Below are 20,729 nucleotides of genomic sequence, written 5' to 3' on the forward strand. Positions count from 1 at the left end.
TAAGGCGGTTGAGTTACTCTGAAATGTGCGTGCACTTGAGTCTATACTGTCGGTACTCAGTTGGGACCACTGCGCGGATAATAATCTGCTAATCAAGTTATACATTTCCCGTTTTAGCTTCATTTGATTGATTCCATGGTCTTCATAAGATCTTTAATTGAGTGTTGACTCCTTTATTGACCCAATCAACAATCAAGTCCTTAATTGATGAGCTATAATTTATTGAATATTCTTTGATATCTTTAACCATGCATCTTTCCATTTTCAGCTTGTTTCCTTATTATGTGTGAGTGAAATCAATTATTGTATTCTTTGATTGATCTTTTCCTAGTTTGTAGTTTGCTAAGAACTCTCCAAACAACCTGCTTAGGGCATGTTCACATTTACTTAATTTCAGTTCAGTTCAGCTCCAATCAGTTCAGTTCAGTTCAGTTCAGTTCCAATCAGTTCAGTTCAGTTCAGTTCAGCTCAATTCAGTAAATATGAACAGGCCCTTAATCTATGTTGGTTAATTATTAATGTACAATCAAATCTAACATTGGTGATCAATCAAATCTAACATTGGTGATCACTTGAATTAAAGTCATATTTAAACCTAAATCAAATTTTTAATCTTATTAGGCGTGATTCAAGTCCAAATTTCTTTTAAACATGCAAAAAGGGGGCGTGATCAAGAAATAACGACAAATCTTGAATAATCAAACAACATATGATCAATACAACAATCATCATCATAAATACATCATCAAAAAATCGTTAATAGTAAGACCCTAGGCATGATACTAAACAGATTAATAACAAATCTTAGTGTTTGGGGTATTTTTACCCCTGCCACTTGGACCAATGAGGGCATGCCACGTGTTAGAGGCTGACAAGTCATCTCTGACCAATCTCCAGCTGATACGTGGCAATCCCAGATACTTCCTCAGAATTGCGGCTTTCAAGGGCCCAATCCCCAAATCCGCTCTTTTGTGGCGTAGCCTAACTAACCTAGAGAGGGCACTATTCCCAATGACCCTATAAATAGGGAGATATTCTCCCATTTTGGGAACATTCAGAAATTCATAATCATTTATTACTCCCCATTTCTCTCACATCAGAGAATATTTGAGCTTGGAATCCAAGGAGATCCCCACCTAATTTTCCGCACTTTTTACCTTTCTTCAAGTTTTTAACTTGATCGTTGGAGGCGGAGCTCCACCCATCCGGAGTCTCCGTTATTTTTGCAGGTACAAATCCAGTCGGACCAATCTTCGAGCTGTAACTCTCCCGAGGGACAAAAACACCCAAAACATTTGGCGCCGTGTGTGGGGAAAGTACCTCAAAGATGGTTCAAGAATCTGTACCGATTCCTGATTCTACTACTCTGCAACCGGTTATCCAACTGGGTTACCAAGATAATATTCAACCGGTTAATCAACCGGGTAATTTTGGAATTCCTCAGCTGTCTTCTCAGCCTCAGCCGGAGGTCTTTACTGAGAAGGAAGATGATAATGATGACGATGTGGAGACCTATGTAGCCAAGGATGGCTCCTTCATCTCTAAGTATAGACGTTCCAAGGACCAACTGGAACGCAATGAAGACTAGGCGGGTCCGGGCAGGCGGCCCCCCGGGTGGCCAAAAGGGGAAACCCGGAAGGCCATAGGAGAAGCTCCAGTCACCCGGGATGATCACCTCATGAAATTCATGAACTCTTGCAAGGGTGAAATCAAGGAGATAATCAACAAAAACAAGGCTGGCTCTAACAAGGGTTAGCTGGCTAAAAAGATCCCCCTACCGAGAGGAAAAAGTCAGTCAAGGACAGGCAGCCAACTCCCCATCCCAAGGAGAAGGAGAAGGAGAAGGCAATCACAAAACTTGACTGGACCAAGATTCTGTTGCCCAAGAGGCAGCTTCGGCAAGAACAGCCAGAGGCAAGCAAAAAATCTGTCTCTAATGCTCGACACATCATTGGGCGAAAGAGACACCAGCAGCTGTCTGAGTCAGCCTCTACTTCGAGCTTTCCAAACAGCTTCAAAGAAACTTCTACAAGGCACTCGCTGTCCTTGCATGAGAGTCTGACAGGCGGCAAGACCGTCAACACCGAACCTCAGCTAATGATAGGTTCTATGTGGTTGATGTACCGTCGGCTTATAACGCAATTATCAGCAGACCGATAATCCATGATGTGCAGGCAGTAGTGTCAACTTATCATCTCACAATACCTTATGTGTCAAATTTGGGGGCTGTTGACAAGGTCCATGGAGGGCAGGTAATGGCAAAGTCTTGTTATGTAACGGCTTTAAAGAATCCGGTTGGAAATGGTCAGATTCCAAATAATCCTAAAAAGGAACAAGAGCCGACAGTGCAGGATTTGGCTATGAAGAACTTTGATGCAAGGCTAGAAGAGATCCCAAGACTGTCACTGGGTGGAGAAACTGTGCAGGTTGAGTTGCGACCAGGTGGTTCGAGCAGGATGGTCAATGTTGGGGCAGACAGGGATGTGGATATGAGATGTCATCTAATAAGTCTGTTGCGGGAGAATGCAGATGTTTTTGCATTTTCGGCAAGTGAGATGCCGGGGATACATCCAGAGGTGACGGAGCATAAGTTAAATGTGGATAGAAAGTTCAGACCGATAAGGCAAAAAAAACGCAATTTCTCTACTGAAAAAATAGAAGCCATACAAGCTGAGGTTAACAAGCTCTTAGCGGCAAGGTTTACTGAACCTTGTACATATCCGAAGTGGTTGGCGAATGTGGTAATGATAAGAAAGCCGACAGGAAAATGGCGAATGTGTGTGCACTTCACCGATTTGAACAAAGCCTGTCCTAAAGATTGTTATCCACTGCCCCGAATAGATAGGCCGGTAGATTCCACTTTCGACTATGCTATGCTCAGCTTCTTAGATGCCTTCTCGGGGTACCATCAGCTCAGTCTTCATAAGGCAGACAAGGCAAAAACAGCTTTTATAACGGATGCTAGTGTATATTGTTATAAAGCAATGTCGTTTGGGTTGAAAAATGCGAGAGCAAGATATCAGAAGTTGGTGGATAAGATTTTTGAAAAGCAAAAGGGACGGAATGTAGAGGTGTACGTGGATGATACAATTGTAAAAAGTAAGGAGAAGGAAGATCACATAGCGGATTTGAAGGAAACCTTTGAGACATTGCGAAAATATCAGATGATATTAAACCCGGAGAAATGTGTGTTTGGGGTTCGATCAGGGAAGTTTTTTAGCTTCATGGTCAGTGAACGAGGAATAGATGCGAAACCTTATAAGGTGAATGCAGTATTGGAGATGAAGCAGCCGAAAACTATTCGGGATATACAAAGGTTAACTGGCAGAATGGCAAGGTTAACTAGGTTTATCAGCAAGTCAGCTGATAAGGCTCTACCATTTTTTATGGTTTTACGGTAAAATAAAACGTTTGAATGGGGAAAGGAGCAAAGTGACGCATTGGAAGTAGTGAGAAATCATCTAAGATCACTTCCAACGGTAGCAAGACCGGAGAAGGGAGAATTGTTACAATTGTACATCTCGGCTTCACCAAAAACAAATGCGGCATGCTGTTAGTAGAAAGGAAGAAACAACAGATGCCGATATACTTTGTCAGTCGTGTGCTAAATGCGGCTGAGCGCAGATATCCGGTGGTAGAAAAAATGGCATTGGAAGTGGTGATGGAAAAAAGGAAATTGAGGCCGTATTTCGATGCTCGTCCTATAGATGTTCTAACGAATCATCCACTGGAAAAATCATTGCATAAGATGGATACATCAGGCCGGTTATTAACATGGGCAGTGGAGTAATCGGAGTATGAGATACATTACAAGCCCAGAACGTCAATCAAGGCTCAGGCCCTGTCGGATTTTATTGTTGAGACGTCATACACAGATGAGGAGGAAGAGTTGGGAACTTGGAAGGTATCAGTTGACGGTTCTGCAACGTCAACAAGGTCAGGGGCAGGAATTGTGATAACGAATCTAGATGGCAAATTTTTTGAGTATGCAATAAAGTTTAAGTTCAAAGCCGCCAACAATAAGGCTGAGTATGAAGCTGCAATAGCCGGAGTTCAGTTGTCAATAGCAGTGGAAGCAAAACGACTGGTTCTAACGACTGATTCTCAGCTAGTGTCCAGTCAGTATAGTGGAGAATATGAAACACGAGAGCCAACAATGATAAGATATCTTGTAAAGATGAAGCAGTTAACGGCACATTTGCAGTATTTTGAAATCAGGCTGGTACCGAGAGTGCAGAATGCACAAGCCGATGCACTGGCAAGATTGGCAAGTTCAAGTTTTAATGACTTAGAGAACAGTTATGGTGGAGATTTTGAATCAAAAGAGTATAGAAGAAGGATCAGAGGAGGTGTTGTGTATCAGTAACGGCACCCAATGGTATGATAAAATTATAGCGTATCTCCTATATGGAGCGTTGCCACTAGATAAGGGGGAGTCGAAAAAGCTGCGAAATGATAGTGTGTGGTTCGTTATGCACCAGGGTCAGTTGTATAAGAGAGGATTCTCATTGCTGTTACAGAGGTGCATAACGGATTTTGACTCTGCAAGGTTAATTGAAGAATTGCATGAGGGCACTTGTGGCAATCATCTTGGCGCAAGAGCTCTGTCTCGAGAAGCAATGAGAAGGGGATAATACTGGATGGCCGACTATGAATGAGGATGCAGTCAAATATGTGAAAAATGTGAGAAATGTCAGAAGTTTGCGCCTGTAATCAATTTGCCTTCAAACGATTTAACGCCGATACTTAATCCAGTTCCTTTTGCACAATGGGGAATGGATATAGTAGAGCCGTTTCCTTCAGCAACGGGTGGAAGAAAATTTTTGATAGTGGGAATAGATTATTTCACAGAGTGGATTGAAGCAGAACCGGTAACAAAGATAACGGCAACGGAGGTGAAAAAGTTTATATGGAAGAGCATTTTCACAAGATTTGGGTTGCCAATGGCAATGGTCTTTGATCATGAATCTCAGTTTGATTGTAAGCCAGTCAAGGAACTATTGACCATGTATAAGGTGAAATTCGCATATGCGGCAGTAGGCATCCATAGTCAAACGGCTAGGCAGAACCAGCAAATAAGCAAATCATAACGGCAATAAAAAAGATAATTGAAGATGCAAAGGTTTTTTTTGCTGATTTGATTCCTGAAATTCTATGGGCAACAGAACAACGGTTAGAGAAGCAACAGGAGAATCACCCTTCACATTGGTCTTCAGCGCAGAGGCAGTGGTGCCGGCAGAAGTAGGGTTGCCGACATTTAGAATTCAGCATTACTGTGAAGATCAGAATGACTTGTTGTTATGTTAACAACTAGATTTCCTACCTGAAGTACGGGAGAAGGCAGCAGTTAAATCGGCTGCCTACAAAGATAGAATGTCAAGGGCTTACAACAAGCGAGTTGCTTATCGCCCTTTATGTAAAAGGGATCTGGTATTGCGAAGAACGACAACAATAGGAAATTAAAGGGGAATGAAGATGGGAAGTTGACAGCGAACTGGGAAGGACCATATTGAGTTAGAGATATGGTAATGCAAGGTGCTTATTACCTAGAAACGATAGGTGGAAAACCGTTAAAAAATTTATGGAATACGGCAGTACTAAAAAAGTATTATATACAAGAAATGTAAAAGTCCTTTTGTAAACAATGAAGCTGATATCGGTAAAAAAGATATCAGTGATGAATATAAGGAACTTCATACAAATTGTGTTGGAAACAGGCATCCTCCACTTAACAGACCACCGTTAAGTGGGACGGACAGCTAAAAACCGCTTCCGTGAAGTTAATGCACTTGCAACCTGATCACTTGTAATAATTATCTCACGAGGTTGCTGGTTTAAAATATAAATACCGGCAAAATCAATTTGGGTATATGCCGACAAGAGACATAGCCCAGATAAATGATCGCCGAGAGGGTACCTAACTGGCTATGAAAGTAAAGCAGTAGGTGACCAATGTTGTACTTTGAACCAGTAACATTAATACCGGCCTATTGTATATAGTTGTATAAACAAATATATACACTAGGGGGAGCAGGAGATAAGAATAAAGGGTGGAAACAGTTGATTTGATAAGATTGTTACAAGCAGAGAGTCAATATACTATAGGCTCACGAAATATATGGCAAAATTTTTGAAACATTTTAGCAAGTAAAAGTTAAGAACGATTTGCTGATAATTAAAGATGACATGTTCTTTAAACATAGTGTTTGAGAATAAAACAGTAGGTTTACAAATAGATAAATATGACAATCGATAGGCATCACCACAAAAAAGGGGTATATGCCGATAAAACAGCATTGTCAAAAGATAAGTTATGAACAAAAACAAAAGATTACAATCATAGATGATAAGGCCCAATTATGCAAGACCCACAAGAAGATGTTGGTGATGACTGCCCGCCCCTTCAAGCTTGTGTATCTTCAGGCACTAGGGAGTTCAAAATGCTAGGATCCTTAAGGCCGTCATCAGCACTCGGCACCAGGTTGAAAAGATCTTCATCCGAGATCTTTTGCTCCTCGAAGCCGGAAGGAAGTTTGTAAGCTTCCTCGTTTAAAAGACTTTTCGACCTTAGCCCAGACCTTTTTCTTCTATCCGGCAGCATGAGTGATACATCTCTGAGCAGCCGTCCATCCTCCATAAAAACGGTCTTGAAGCTGTGTGCAAAATTCTTGAGATGCCAGATAGTGACTAACGACTCTCTGTCGTACTCCTGGCTTATCACCTTCCAGCTTTTGAACCTTCTCTTCAAGGTTGTGGATGGTAATCTTAGCCTCGCCGAGATCCTTCTCAAGAGTAGGAAGGCGCTCAATAGCTTTGTTATTCTCAGCAATTTGAGTCTTAAGCTGTTGAATTTCTAGCTTAAGACCCTCCACTTTGGAAGCTTTCTCCCTAAGAGACGACATCTCAAGATCATCTCTCTTCTTGGCTTCCTTCAACTTGTTTAAAGCCTTATCAGCATTGTCTAAGGCCGTTTGTAGAGCGCTTTGCTTAACAGAAGCTTGATGATGTTGCTCTTGATAATATCGGTACATCTCAACAAGCTCAGTACCAGACATAACGGCCTGGGGTATATAAGGTAAAAGATAAATTAGTATGCCAGTGATAATAGTAATAAAGCACAGTAAAATCTTCTTTTCTAAAAAAATATATATAATAAATAATAATAATAAATAAAATTAAGATAATGTAAAATAACAATAAAAATGATGAGAAGAATACCTTCATCATATTATGCATGTGCATGGCAGCAAGAGGGCCAATGGGACCAGCAGGTCTGTCCATTGGGAGAGTTAGGTTGCTTAGGAGCCGATAACCGAGAGTCCCACCCTGCATTGGGTCATCAGTAATCATGGACTCATTCCGTCAAGCATCGATGACGGGTTGCCAACAATCTTCAAAGCGGCCTGCTGGGACAGAAAACCCTTTGATCACTGCTTCCAGATACCTCTCGTTGGGACGCTCAATCCATTGGTTGGACCGATAGATGAGGCCGAGAATGCTTGTGTCAAAACCGCCGGCAGTAGTAGAAGCAGTGATTGTTGTCGGCTGATCGAAAGTGGAAGGCTGAATTGGACGGGGAGATTCGGCAATATTGTTGAGATCTTCAATCTCCACGCCATCAACCACCTTCTTAATAATAGCCTCAAGGCTTTGAACCACCTTGTCCACTTGAACTTTGGGTGAAGGGGGAGCTATCTCGTTTTTCTTTGCAGTACGTCCTTCAGGTTGTCTGGGGCTGCTAACCCCAGTGCTGCCACCACGCCGATTGGCAAGAGATGTCATCTTTCTCTTCTTTGCATTGTCATCAGCCATTTTCTCAGCCCTTCTCTTAGCACTGATAACAGGAGCACGACTACAATATATAGCAAGAGTGTCGTACGAAGGTGTTGAGGCTTTCAGACAGCGCTTGATAACTCTTCTTCCGTTGGCAGACAACCCAAGTTGTTTGTTGTCTAGATTGTCGGTACCTGAAATGTTGATAAGCAAGAATGTAAAATTAGGACAAAATAGCGTCTTCAACAAAACAGATAACGTAAAAGAGTAGCAAAAGTTCAAGTTAATAAAAATAAGTGAATTAGTACCATGATTGTCAGCCCAGCAGAGACCGACACGAGAAAAAGGCGCGTTGCCAAGAATGTAACTCACATTCGCCACCCACACCTTAGGAGTTAAACGGACTTTGCCGTCACCATTATCAGAATCCGAGATGTCAAAATGATTGACAGCTCTTTGCTCGTGTTTGCCGAGATCTCTCTCGGGAATTGAACCAAACCTTGAGTGAGGTCTAAAAAATGTTCTCCAAAGTGGGAAGTCATCAGGAACTGACATGAAGAAAAATTTGTCTTGCCAGCCTTTGCAACTTGACAATTTAGGATGGATGGTATATTTGTGAGGCTGAGTATATAAGGACCACCATTCGGCACCCACACCTTAGGAGTTAAACGGACTTTGCCGTCACCATTATCAGATTCCGAGATGTCAAAATGATTGACAGCTCTTTGCTCGTGTTTGCCGAGATCTCTCTCGGGAATTGAACCAAACCTTGGGTGAGGTCTAAAAAATGTTCTCCAAAGTGGGAAGTCATCAGGAACTGACATGAAGAAAAATTTGTCTTGCCAGCCTTTGCAGCTTGACAATTTAGGATGGATGGTATATTTGTGAGGCTGAGTATATAAGGACCACCATCCTTCCGATTGGCCATCTCTCTCCAAGGTGAGCAATCACCTAAATGCATTAAGGGTTAGAGGATAATTTCGGTACAGCATAACCCATACCGTGGCAATAACGGCACGGATGGTGGGAGGAGTTAGCTGTACCAAACAAACATTCCAAGCCTTCAAAATTTTAGCGACAAAAGGATGTAGAGGAAGACGAAGGCCGAAATCAAAATGCTTAAGGTAAACGGCGACATGACCTGCCGAACAGTCTAATACTGAACACCCAGAAGGAGGAATTGTCAGCTCATACCCGTCCGGATGGTTGAAAAATGCTTTGGCACGACGGCAGTAATCCTTTTTAAGTGTCGTTTTCCTAAAAGTCTCATTTATCTTAGCCTTCGCAACTTTACCGTCGTCAGGCAGGATAAGGGGTTGTCAGAAGTCCGCATCATCTGTCTCAGAGTTGTACCCCTCATCCAAATTCTCTTCCTTAATGACTTCTACGGTCATATCAACAATGTCCTCTCTACTCTCGGCATTATTGACACTACCTTCTTGAGTCTCGTTGTCTCCAAGAACAAAGTTAACGGCAGAATCGCGCACAGGAGATGGCTGATTTCCTTCAGGATTTGGGGGAATTTCCATTTCATCAGATTTAGAAGAGCTCACAATCTGAGCTTGCCCAGCACTACTAGAAAAAGGCTGATTTCCGACGGAATTGTTCCGACGGACACGAAATTCCGTCGTAAACTTCGGAATTTCCGACGGATTTTTATTCCGGCGTTTGTTTCCGACGGATTTTATCATTCCGTCGGAAATTAACGACGGAAAATAAATCTGTCGGTGTAAATACGCTTTCCGACGGAAAATTCCGTCGGAATATTAAATTTCCGACGGAATTAAAATCCGTCGGAAATTTCCGACAAAAAAATCCATTGGAAAATTAATTTTCCGATGGAATTAAAATCCGTCGGAAATTTCCGACGGAATATTCCGTCGAAAAATATAATTATATATAATTAAAAAACCGACCTTTTAAAAACCTCTAGGGCTTTCTCCTCCCCCATTCATTTCACCAGCCTCTCTCTCTCTCTCCAGCTTCTCTTTCTCTCTCTTCCGCACTTCTCTTTCTCTCTCTCCTCCGCTTCTTCTCTTCCTCTCTCCTCCTCCATCTTCTTCTTCTTCTTTCTTCACTTTCCTCATTTTTCTTCTATTTCTTGTTGTTTTTATGGTCAAAAATCGTAATTAATGGTTTCTTTGGTGAAATTCGACCATGAAATGTGTAGATCTATACTTTTCATGGTCGAATTTGGCCTATTTAAAACAAATTTCAAGGATTCGAAGCCAATTTCAGTAAATAAGGTATGTTTTCAAGTCTTTATTAACTTTTTTTTTGGTTTTGTGGTGCCTTGTGTGGTGGCTTGGTGTCGTGGTGGTTTCATTTTATGGGTTAGGTGGGTTGGTCGGTTTTATGGGTTATGTGGGTGGTCGGATCTGGTGGTTTGGTCGGATGTGGTGGGTTTTATTGGTTAGGTGGGTTATAGTTAAATGGGTTAGGGTTAAATGGGTTAAGGTGGTGGTAGATCTGGGTTATTGGGTTAGGGTCGTGGTGGTGGGTGGGTTAGTTCGGGTTAGGTGGGTTAGGGTTGAATGGGTTAAGGTGGTGGTGGCATCTAGAGTTCGGCTTAGGGCTTGTAGGGTGGCAGTGGGGGTTCGACGTGGTGGTGCGTGGTGGTGTGGGGGTTGGGGTGGGGTTTTTTTTTATCTTTGGCTTGTGGAATGGCAGTGGGGGTTGGACGTGATGGTGGGTGGTGGTGTGGGGTGGGGTGGGGTGGGTTTTTTTTCTTTTGGTATTAGTTTCCGACGGGTTTGTTTTTCGTCGGAAATTTACGACGGACTTTTCCGGGCCCCAATTTGTCTTCCGATGCATGATTTTTCCGTCGGCAATTTCGTCGGAAATGTGTTTCCGACGGAAATTTTGTCGGAAAAGGCCATTTTTCCTTCGAAGGATTTTCCGACGACATGTTCCAACGGAATTCCGTCGGAAACCCTATTTCCGACGGAAAATAGGGTGTTTCCGAGGAATTTTTTCCGTCGGAAAACGACACTTTTCTAGTAGTGCAGGTTGTTTATTGGATTCAGCCGCTTTAGCAACCTCACGAGCAGCAGCCTCAGGCTGATAACTGGTACGCTTTACTCCCAGCATAGTGTTTATACCTATATTGCCAACGTTGGTGCCGTATTGATCAAAAATACCGTTTCTCGACAAAGCTGCGTAAATGATAACGGACACTAATAGGCTCAACGTCAAGAATTTTAGTACCGGCAGGAATATCAGGATTGGTGGGATTAAGAGCTTGTTAACGATGAGCATTAGTCCTATGACAGATATAAGCACGCTTTTGTTCCTCGGAGGATAAAGGTTCAAAAGGGTAATCAATATTGTCATAAAGGGATGACGAACTACCCTGATTCCTACCGATTTCTGTGCCTAAAGATTTCCTAATCAAGCGACGCCTAACAGTGCTAAGACTGGGGAACTCTTCCTTAACACCATTTTCAGACATTTATAAAAAAAAAAATAAAAATAAAAAAATAAAAAAAATAAACAGCAAAGAAAAACAACATGCAAAATTAGAAGTTAGGGTTTGATAATACCTTCGACAGGAATCAACAAAAAGATACTTTCACTACCGCAAATAATGCAGAAAAGTCGTACAGTGAAGAACGGTAAAAGACGCCAACAAACTTTCAGGAAAAAGTGTGAGAAGATTGGTGGAATGAAAGCTTCAAAGAGAGAAATGAAGGAAAATAAGACGTGAAAAGTGAGAAGTGAAAGTGAATTTTTGATCTAAAAAGGGAAGTTGAAAAAACAGTTGAAGTGAAAGGCGGTTCAGAGATCCAACGGACGAGATACACTTAACGTTTTAAAAAGCAACGGCGGGATGAATGACACGTGTTTCCAATTTCCTATTTTTCCCACCCAACGAAATAAGACCCTTAAACTTCCGTTTTTCGGTCTCCAGCATTTTTGTCATGTAGAAATTGACTGCTATCAGCAAACAAGGTCACTCGGGGGAGGGGGGGGAAACGGAGTTTTTTTGCTCCCAGTATTTTTGTCAAGTAGACCTTGTCTGCTATCGACAAACAAGGTCACTTGGGGGGGAAAACGGAGTTTTTTCGCTCCCAGTATTTTTGTCAAGTAGACCTTGTCTGCTATCGGCAAACAAGGTCACTTGGGGGGGGATAATGGAGTTTAACAACGATTAACAACAATTAAATACACCGGTAGGAGTATACAAACCAGGAAATCTTAGTATAATGTTAAATTGCAAATTTCAAGAAGTCACCCTAAATATTACAGTACATAATTTCTGAACAACGCTCGACAGAGTGCACGAAACGTTATATTTGTACCAAACCTGTTTATCTTACACTTTAATTCTAGAAAAAGAAAGCCTGAGCATATCATCATATATAGAGATGAAAAAAATCAAATCCCAGGTTCCTAAAAGAGAAGTAGAACCCAAAGTTTGTTCAGCATTATCAACTGAGGACGATGATCTATAATCATACTTCCTCGCTTGGGGGGGGGGGGGGGGGGCTAGTTGTATGGGATGATATGTGAAATGGGCCGACATCTTAAATAAATATGGATTTGAACCCAGTATAATTATTGAGTAGGCTGATATGTTCCATAAAGCAGACATATCGGCTTGTCGGAACTCGGCACATGTCAGCAATAGCTTGACACTTGGCAAGAAAAGCTTTGCAAGATTTGCAGCCACCTGTCATGAGATTTATTATAAATAGTAGGTTAAGCTCCATTAATGGTGGCCATTTATTACTCTCTCTCTCTCTCTACTTTCTCTCTCTTACTTATCTTCTCTATCTTAAACACGTTCTGACTTTATCATCGGAGTGGTTATCCCCGGATCACCCCGGGGTTAGCTAACTTCTATCCATTGTGTAGGTTCTTAGCTTGCCAATAGGAGTATCAGGATCTCGGGTTCGGACTCTCAGGTAATCGGATCAAGACTGAAACAATATGTAGTGTATGCGTAAATGGGTAAAAAGATTAAATGTCATTTAGTTTTTGTAACATATTTTTCTCCAAAAAATATCAAAAGGTATTTTAAAATATCTCAAAAAGATTTACCTCCAAAACTAAATGATTTGCCGCGTAAAATGAAGTAGGAAACAGGAAAAAAAATAACGGGCCTTTGTACAGTTTTAAATTGACCGCATATTTCCAACGTTCGAATTTTTGATATCGACCGACTTTGCAATTTCTATAAATATGCTTCATCTGTAATATTACATTCATACCTAAATAATCATACTTTCCAATTTAATTTTACGCTCTTCTCGCCACAAAAACAAATTCAGATTGTTGAATCAACGAATTCATACTACCCAATTCGTACTACTTCATACCCTGCTAATATCAACCTCACTAGTTTGAGTGATTTCGCGACAATGGACGACTACATCAGAGAGGAACGAGCACAATTAGCATCGATGTTCGCAAGTGTCACAACCATGGAAGCCCTTATTGCCGCGGTCAATCATGAACATAGGCATAGGGCAGCCCTTTTTGGCGGGAACAATCATGAAGATGTGGCAGTCCTTTTTGGCGGGAACAATGATGATGAAGATGTGGCAGTCGTTGTTGACGGGATCAATCATGAAGAAGCCGATGTTCTGGCAGATTTTAAGAGGGTAACGGTTGAGGAATGCGATGATAATTGTTTGATTTGCCTAGATGAGGTTACGGAAAACATTAAGTGTGTTTTGAGTTGCAACCATGCCTTTCACGAGAGTTGCATACGAAGGTGGTTCCAGAGGAAACGAACATGCCCGCTTTGTCGTTTCGATTATTCAAGCTAGCTAACTATAGATGTTGATGTCGTCAAATTTAGGGACTGTTTCAATTTAATTCATGTAATTACTGCTAATTAGGTTTAGCAAATTTGTAATCAACATTATCAGATTAATAGTACATTGCTTTTAGTTAATTGCTCTGTTGCAGCGTGGTTTCAAAAACAACAAAAAAAAAATTACTCTGTTGCAGCGTTTGTTGTTTTGATTGCTGACGTTTGTGTTACGCTAAGTTGCTGTCAATATCTTTTAATCTATTGATTTTACTTTGCTTTTTTTTTTTTTTTTTTTTTTTTTTTTTTTTTTTTTTTTTTTTTTAATAAGAGGTTTTACTTTGCTGTTATTACTAATTAGGCTTTACAACATTTATAGATTGTTGATTTCGTAGGGATTGTATTGTAATTTTAGTTGTATAAGTTTTTAAAGATTGACAGGAGGATTGGAATTGGATGCTATTCTAAATAGTTTTGTGAAATTTGCTAGATTCTCAATAGTGAAAAAATCAAGAAATACTAAATTGATAGAAATAAATATAGCTGAGCAATATGCACCATATTCAACTATAAATTATTTGTCAAAGAAAAAAAAAATTGTTATCTGACTACAAAGAAAATAATCCAGATAGTAGCATTGACCATAATATTAATTACAAGATACAAATCGGAAAATATTGATTGTGTTTTGTACTAATTTATACTCTTATTAAAATTAAACAAAGCTTCCTTTTCATGCTTAACCTTGACCATAATCCATCTTGCTCTGAAACTGTAAACAAAACTCAATCTATGCATAGATTGCATACGTTTATACTAAGTATAAAACAGTTATTCATGTGTTCAACTTGTACTTAGGTGCAGTGGTTTGTCCATGCTTTGTGGGTAGTTTATAAATTTGGACTACAACTCTTGTTAAAATTAAAATTAAAATGAACCAAATTACCATTAACACAATCAAGTATTTTTATTTACACAAAATATTGAGTCAGTCCATCCTAAACAAATAATTTGTCAATCCAACTATTGTTTGTACGACATTACAAACTTTTCATACCCTCATTTCCACTCACCACCACTAACAATACTCCTACTCAATCCTACTTCACTTTTTCTCTCCTCCCTCACCTTTAACCTACCCCTATTTTCTTCCTCTTTAACTTTCTACTAAATTACTCCATTTTATTTGTCCATGATTCATGCTTAAATTGAAGCAGATGGTCAGGATAATGAAAATAAATATTGTTGACTATATTTGTCCATAGTTTATGCTTGAATTGGTTTGATAATTGATTAAGATTCTCGGATTTTTTAAAAATAGCCTTAAAAAATCGATTTGGGACTTGGGTGATGTATAATTGTTGAAATTGATTGTTCATGTGATTGTATGTTGAATTGTGAGTGTTTTGATGACAAATGCATATATTTTGGTTGAGAAATGAGCATGTTATGTTATACCCATGAGTTTAGTATGGGACCTTCAATGGTGATTCCACCATTGTTGACCTTTTAATTATTTTTATAAAATAAATTCTATTTTCTTGATTTTATCATTTATAATAAGTTGAATGATATCCTTTCTATTATTAATTTTATGAAATCATCTATAAGCTGGATGATATCATTTATTGCCTAGATTATATCATTTATAGACTGGATGATATATATCTTCTGATGGCTATATGATATCATTTGTAGGCTGGATGATATCCTATATTAGTTTGTTGGATGATATTCTCTATTGATTCTATCTATAATATCCTTTATTGATTCCATAATATCATCTTGCCTATAGATGATATCATTAATTTGTTTGTTTAAATGATATCCTCTATTAGTTTCATGATATCATGTACAATCTTGATGATATCCTCTATTGTTATATGATATCATGTATAAAGTGAGATTGTTGTTTTAAGGCTTAACTCACCAAACTATAATTGATGAGGCAAGACTCACACAATAGCTTCTCTTTTATTTATTATTTTGTACTTCCTCCGTTTCAATTTACTTTACTTATAATCCCATGGCACCCAATTTAATTAGGGAGTTAGTAAAAGAATACAAACAATAGCTTTAATACAAAAGAATAAAACTAACAATATAAAAGATAAAGGAAAAATACACTTTAATAATCCCAACTATTGCCGATTTACCTACAACAATTCCAACTAAGGTTTATTTTCTAACAATCCCAACTATGCACCCAGTTTTCCTAGAGTAGACCCAGCCGGTCATCAACCTAATATAACAGGTTGCTTTGACACGTGGCATCTGTAGGAGATTATAGGTACTAATTGCGGAATTAACATGAATTATATTCATATAGCACCAAACCAAGGATCTTATGCATAACACATAAAGAAGTAAGAATTATACCTTTGAAGCGTGATTCCACTAGTGATCGAGCAAGAACAAGGGAGACAAAGAACCCCACGTGTGATTCCTCTACTAAGTCCACGAGCACGGATTAAACCTCCACTAATGCTAGTTAGTCGTGACCGAACGCTTTAATCAACCTTCTACGGAGATTAGAGTCACGAGCACACCACAACACCACCCACGCGCCACCACACGCACCACCCGGGAGGAGGGACGTACGGACAAGGGGAGGAGAGAGAGAGGGTCGAATGGAAGAGAGAGAATTAGGGTTTGGGATTTCTTGGTTGCTTGTCTGACAATTCACAGTGTATTAATTGTTATATCATGCAACCCTAGGCATGGTTTATATTTATAGATCATATATATCTAGAAATAAAACCATGTCATGTCCAAATCCTAATTAGACTCTACTTACAATCCAAGCCCAATTCAATAAGGTGTGTCATATACTCATGAGGCCCAATAATGGGCCCCTAACTTGTTTAACCCAAATACTCTTGTGTGTGACCTTGTAGGATCCATTCTATAAGGCTTTGGGCCATTTAACAAGCCCAAAGACCAATTGTCACATCTAGCACTAGACATTGGCAACCTTATATATAGTATGAACTTATTATCTCCATAACTGTGATCCTTTGATATATCTAGTAATTGCACTTATCGAACACATAACTCCTTCAGCATCATGTAAGTGGTTCAAAAACTTTAAAATTTAAAATTTAAAAGGAAATTTTGTCAGAAACCACCCGTTAAAAACACTTTTTTTGTCAAAAACCACCCGAAAAAAAATTTGTTGTTTAAGACCACCCAATTTTAAAAATTTGTTGTCAAATGCCACAAGAGTCTAATTTCCGGCATTGACCCCGAACTCCGGCGTTGACCCACCCCGCGTGCAAGGCACGTGACTTTTAAAGAACCCCCCTTCCCCATTATCTCTCTTTTCTTCCTTCTCTCTCCTCAAGAAATGGGTACACATTTGATTTCTTTTCTCCCTCCATTTTCGATGAATTTAAGCTTTTTCAATGTCTTCAAATTGCAATTTTAATTCAATTAACCCTTTTTTTTGTGTAAAATTTTGCAGCAAGAATTAAATCACATGAGATGAGGCAAAATCCTAAGGCTGATTTGCTGAATTAGCTTAAGGATCTCAAGCTTGCTCTTCTCCGTGTTGCTAAGGTTACCAGCGGTGCTCCTAACAAGCTCTCAAAAATGTAATTTTTTTATTTCAATTTTCAATGGTTTTTAATTTAGGGTTTATTGTATGATTTGAATGAATTAGGGGTTTTGTTTTGGGGATTTTGCAGTAAGGTGGTGAGATTAGGGATTGTGCAAGTATTGACAGTAATGTCACAAAAGCAGAAGTAGGCATTAAAGGAAGCTTACAAGAAGAAGAAGTTTCTGCCACTGTTGATCTTCATCCTAGAAACAGAAAGAGGAGAGAGATAGAACATAGAGGAGAGAGAAGGAAGAGGAGAGAGATAATGGAGGTAACTCCAACTTTTTCGAAGGGGGAAAAAACGGGGAGGGAGGGGTTCATCAAAAGTCACGTGCCTTGCACGCGGGGAGGGTCAATGCCGGAGTTCGGGGTCAATGCCGGAAAATAGACTCTTGTGGCATTTGATAATATATTTTTAAAATTGGGTGGTCTTAGACAACAAATTTTTTTCAGGTGGTTTTTGACAAAAAAGTCTTTTTAACGGGTGATTTCTGACAAAATTTCCAATTTAAAATTATATATAAAAAAACTGAAAAAATTAAAAAAAAAAAAAAAAAAAAAAAAAAAAAAAAAAAAAACTCTCCTCCATTCCAGCCACCCCATCTCCCTAGCACAACCAGATTCCACCACCACCTTGCCGGAACCTCCCTTACTCCTTCTACTCCACCGAAAACAACAAACCACTGCACCTCACTCGCGAAACCACCCTAACCTCCCTCCTTATCCTCGTTTTTTCCCAGATCCGCTAGCGAAGCTCCCCACCTAATAAGGATTTTCTATTCCGGCGAAGGAGGGAGAGGAACACTGGTTATTGGAGATCGAATTGCTCGCCTATCATGACTGGTGGTTTTGGGAGGGTCGTCGCTGCGGTGCGGGTCTGCGAAAGGACCATTAGTTGTGTCGGTGGCTTGTTGTTCTGGGGTTAGGTGAATGGTCAATAGGTGGTTTAGGGGTGACTGGTGGTTTTTGGGGTTGGAGGAGGAAGAAGGTTAAAAGAAGGGTGAGCAGTAGCAGAGGAGGAAGAAGGTCAGGTTGGTGGCACGCTGGTGGTATTTCGTCAGCGCAGAGGAGAAGAGAGAAGGGACTGGAGGCCGCGGTTGGTCAGAGGGGGAATTGCGATGGTGGAGGACTGGAGGCGGCGGAGCCGCGGTGTTGGGCGAAGAAAATGGTGGAGCTGCCATGGCCTAGGGTTTCATGGTGGATGTAAGGTGGTTGAAGGGAGGAGGGGGTGGCTGGGATGATTTTTAATATTTTGTTTTTTTTATTTTTTTATATTAAGCCAATCATGTGCTGACAAGTGGCATTTTAAAAAAAAAAAGTTTACCCTTATAGCAGGTAACCGGTTTTTGGGACTGCCGGAGGAAAACTCACTTAATAGTTGGGATTGTTAGAAAATAAACCTTAGTTGGGATTGTTGTAGGTAAATCGGCAATAGTTGGGATTATTAAAGTGCATTTTAAGATAAATTGGGGTTGTATTGTATTTTTTTTATGTTATGTTTATCTCTTTAATTAATCTCTTTCTTAAATTGCGTGTCAAAAGGTGGACAAGTAATCAAAAATAGAAGAAGTATTACTGTCTCCGTTAACTTTTAGTTGCAATTTTGCGGTATTATTTGTGAGATATAAAATATTCTAAAGTTGCAACTAAAAGTAAACGGATGAGTATTTTTATTTTGAGTCTAGACACTAGTACTTCTGTAAGGTAGATATTTAACCGAAATACTTATAAAATTCGTAGTATAATAATCCACCATGAACACTTAGCCTACTACAAATCTCTTACAATCAACCTAATTTTTGCGGACGATGCCCTTTTCTTCCTCAAAGCGGGTTTGACAAAAAAAAAAAAAAGAAAAAAAAACATGCCAATGAGATTCAAAAAAATTCTGAAAACAATTCTTGGGGTCAGAGATAACGAGAAGATGGGAACGTACGTACTTGGGATGCCCAATGGATGTAGATGGGAGATCCACTGGGGTATTCAATGAAACTGTGGACAAAATTTCCACCTAACTTTCTTCATGGAAATTGGTGCTTGTCAATGGTATCCTCATAGCTAGGGCCAGCCATATTCTTTGCAGCTACCTCCTCCCTCAAAAAATTATCAAAAAATATCTTCCCTTATTTTGAGATTTTGGTGGTCTTCCTCAATGGAGAAACGACCCATCTACTGGAGGAAATCCTCTATTCTGGAAAAACATAAGTTTGAAGGAGGCACAGGTCTTTTAAACTTGAAAATTTTCAATCATGCCCTTATTTTCAAGCAAGCTTGGAGGTTTTACCTCAACCCGCAGCTGCAAGTGAGCAAGGTGTTCATAGCTAGGCATAAGGATGATTGGTTCATAAAGGAATAAAGGGCGAAACGAAAGCCACAATGTCCTGGGGTGGTAGAGGTATCCTTAAGAATGTGTATTATATACAAGGAGGCCTAAGACGAACAATAGAAAATGGTAGTGCTGTGAAGGTGGAGCACGACTGGTGGGTCACAAAGAATATTGTTAATTAAGTGCAACGTTAGACAACAATCTGAGTTAGATCAAAATCCTATCTCTTGTGAGTGATCTCCTTGATGATAGGATTCATTTGTATAATTGTATCTTACATGGAATTCGCCAGAGCGACAGTTTTTCAAAAGACGTGAACCACGTAATGGTAGGTGGAAGGCAAGCTTAGTATGGAAATGGTTTAGCCCCAACATAGCCAGGGAGATCCTTGCTATTCACCCAGGTAATCAACTTCAAGGTGATGGGTGGGACTTAGGGCCTTCACACACGGGCCTTTATTCCCTAAAATCAGGCTATTGGTTCACGCAAAACTGCAGCAAGGAGAGATATACAACTTTTGCTTTCTGGAAAAAATGGTGGAGCTCAAAAATTTATCCAAGCACAAGATATTTATTTGGAAGCTTATTAATAATGCCCTTTCCACGCTGAGCAATCTTAGTAAACGGGGAATTGACATTGATACCAATTGTAAACTTTGCAATTCTAAGTGGAAACCAACAACCACTTGTTTTGGGATTGAGAGGTGTCAAAGAGAATTTGGAGGTCCAGCAACTTGGGTATCAACCCCGACACAGGAAACGACCTCGATCTTAGCACTTGGGTGATCACAAACTTCCTGTTATATCTCCTTTCTTTGCATGAGGACCAACGACTCTCTCATGGACTTTGTTTGCATTTTGTGGAGCATTTGGCTTACCAGAAATAATGCTAGCTTTAAAAATTAGCACCATCTCCCCTATTAATATTATCAGTCTGGTGCAGCATTGGCAGGATAGATGGGCTATTGGCAGAAAGGCCATGACAGGCGACCACGCAGGGGGACAAAATTATAGCTAGCAGACAAGTTGATGACAAAGGATATATAAACAATCCAAGCCAAGAACCTGATACTCCAATCAACCAGAGATATACAGTTATTATAGAAGCATGGAAGCAAAAAGTCAACAACTCAAGAAACGAGTACGTGGGAAGTGGCTGTTGGGTGGATAATAAGAGACACTGGAGTTGTAATTGATAGGGAAAAAAGCCCCGTGTTTTCGCTTCCTCGGCATGTCAAGCTGAAGCAAAAGCTGTTCTAATGGCGGTACAAAGCG

The 20,729-nt window shown here is 39.9% G+C and overlaps 2 protein-coding genes across 2 annotated transcripts; both read left to right on the forward strand.

The window, feature by feature from the left end:
- The first annotated feature begins 3,577 nt into the window (after positions 1-3,577).
- On the forward strand, positions 3,578-4,366 carry LOC145607011 (uncharacterized). The gene is made up of 2 exons (XM_081662803.1): positions 3,578-3,765; positions 3,820-4,366. The coding sequence occupies exons 1-2, from the start codon at positions 3,578-3,580 to the stop codon at positions 4,364-4,366; spliced, it is 735 nt and encodes a 244-aa protein (XP_081518929.1).
- A 409-nt stretch (positions 4,367-4,775) lies between these two features.
- Positions 4,776-5,307, forward strand: LOC145607012 (uncharacterized). The gene is made up of 2 exons (XM_081662804.1): positions 4,776-5,008; positions 5,166-5,307. Exons 1-2 carry the CDS (start codon positions 4,776-4,778, stop codon positions 5,305-5,307), a joined length of 375 nt encoding a protein of 124 aa, XP_081518930.1.
- The last annotated feature ends 15,422 nt before the right edge of the window (positions 5,308-20,729 follow it).

Source organism: Chenopodium album, chromosome 23 (genome assembly GCF_948465745.1).
Source record: "Chenopodium album chromosome 23, dcCheAlbu1.1, whole genome shotgun sequence".
Lineage (NCBI taxonomy): Eukaryota > Viridiplantae > Streptophyta > Magnoliopsida > Caryophyllales > Amaranthaceae > Chenopodium > Chenopodium album.

Bases quoted from the DNA above. Each gene is read 5' to 3' on its own strand.
- LOC145607011 (XM_081662803.1), top strand. From the start codon at position 3,578: ATGCCGATATACTTTGTCAGTCGTGTGCTAAATGCGGCTGAGCGCAGA. The intron at 3,766-3,819 runs GTTATTAACATG...TTACAAGCCCAG, and splicing joins AAGATGGATACATCAGGCCG to AACGTCAATCAAGGCTCAGG.
- LOC145607012 (XM_081662804.1), top strand. From the start codon at position 4,776: ATGGATATAGTAGAGCCGTTTCCTTCAGCAACGGGTGGAAGAAAATTT. The intron at 5,009-5,165 runs GTATAAGGTGAA...TATGGGCAACAG, and splicing joins GTCAAGGAACTATTGACCAT to AACAACGGTTAGAGAAGCAA.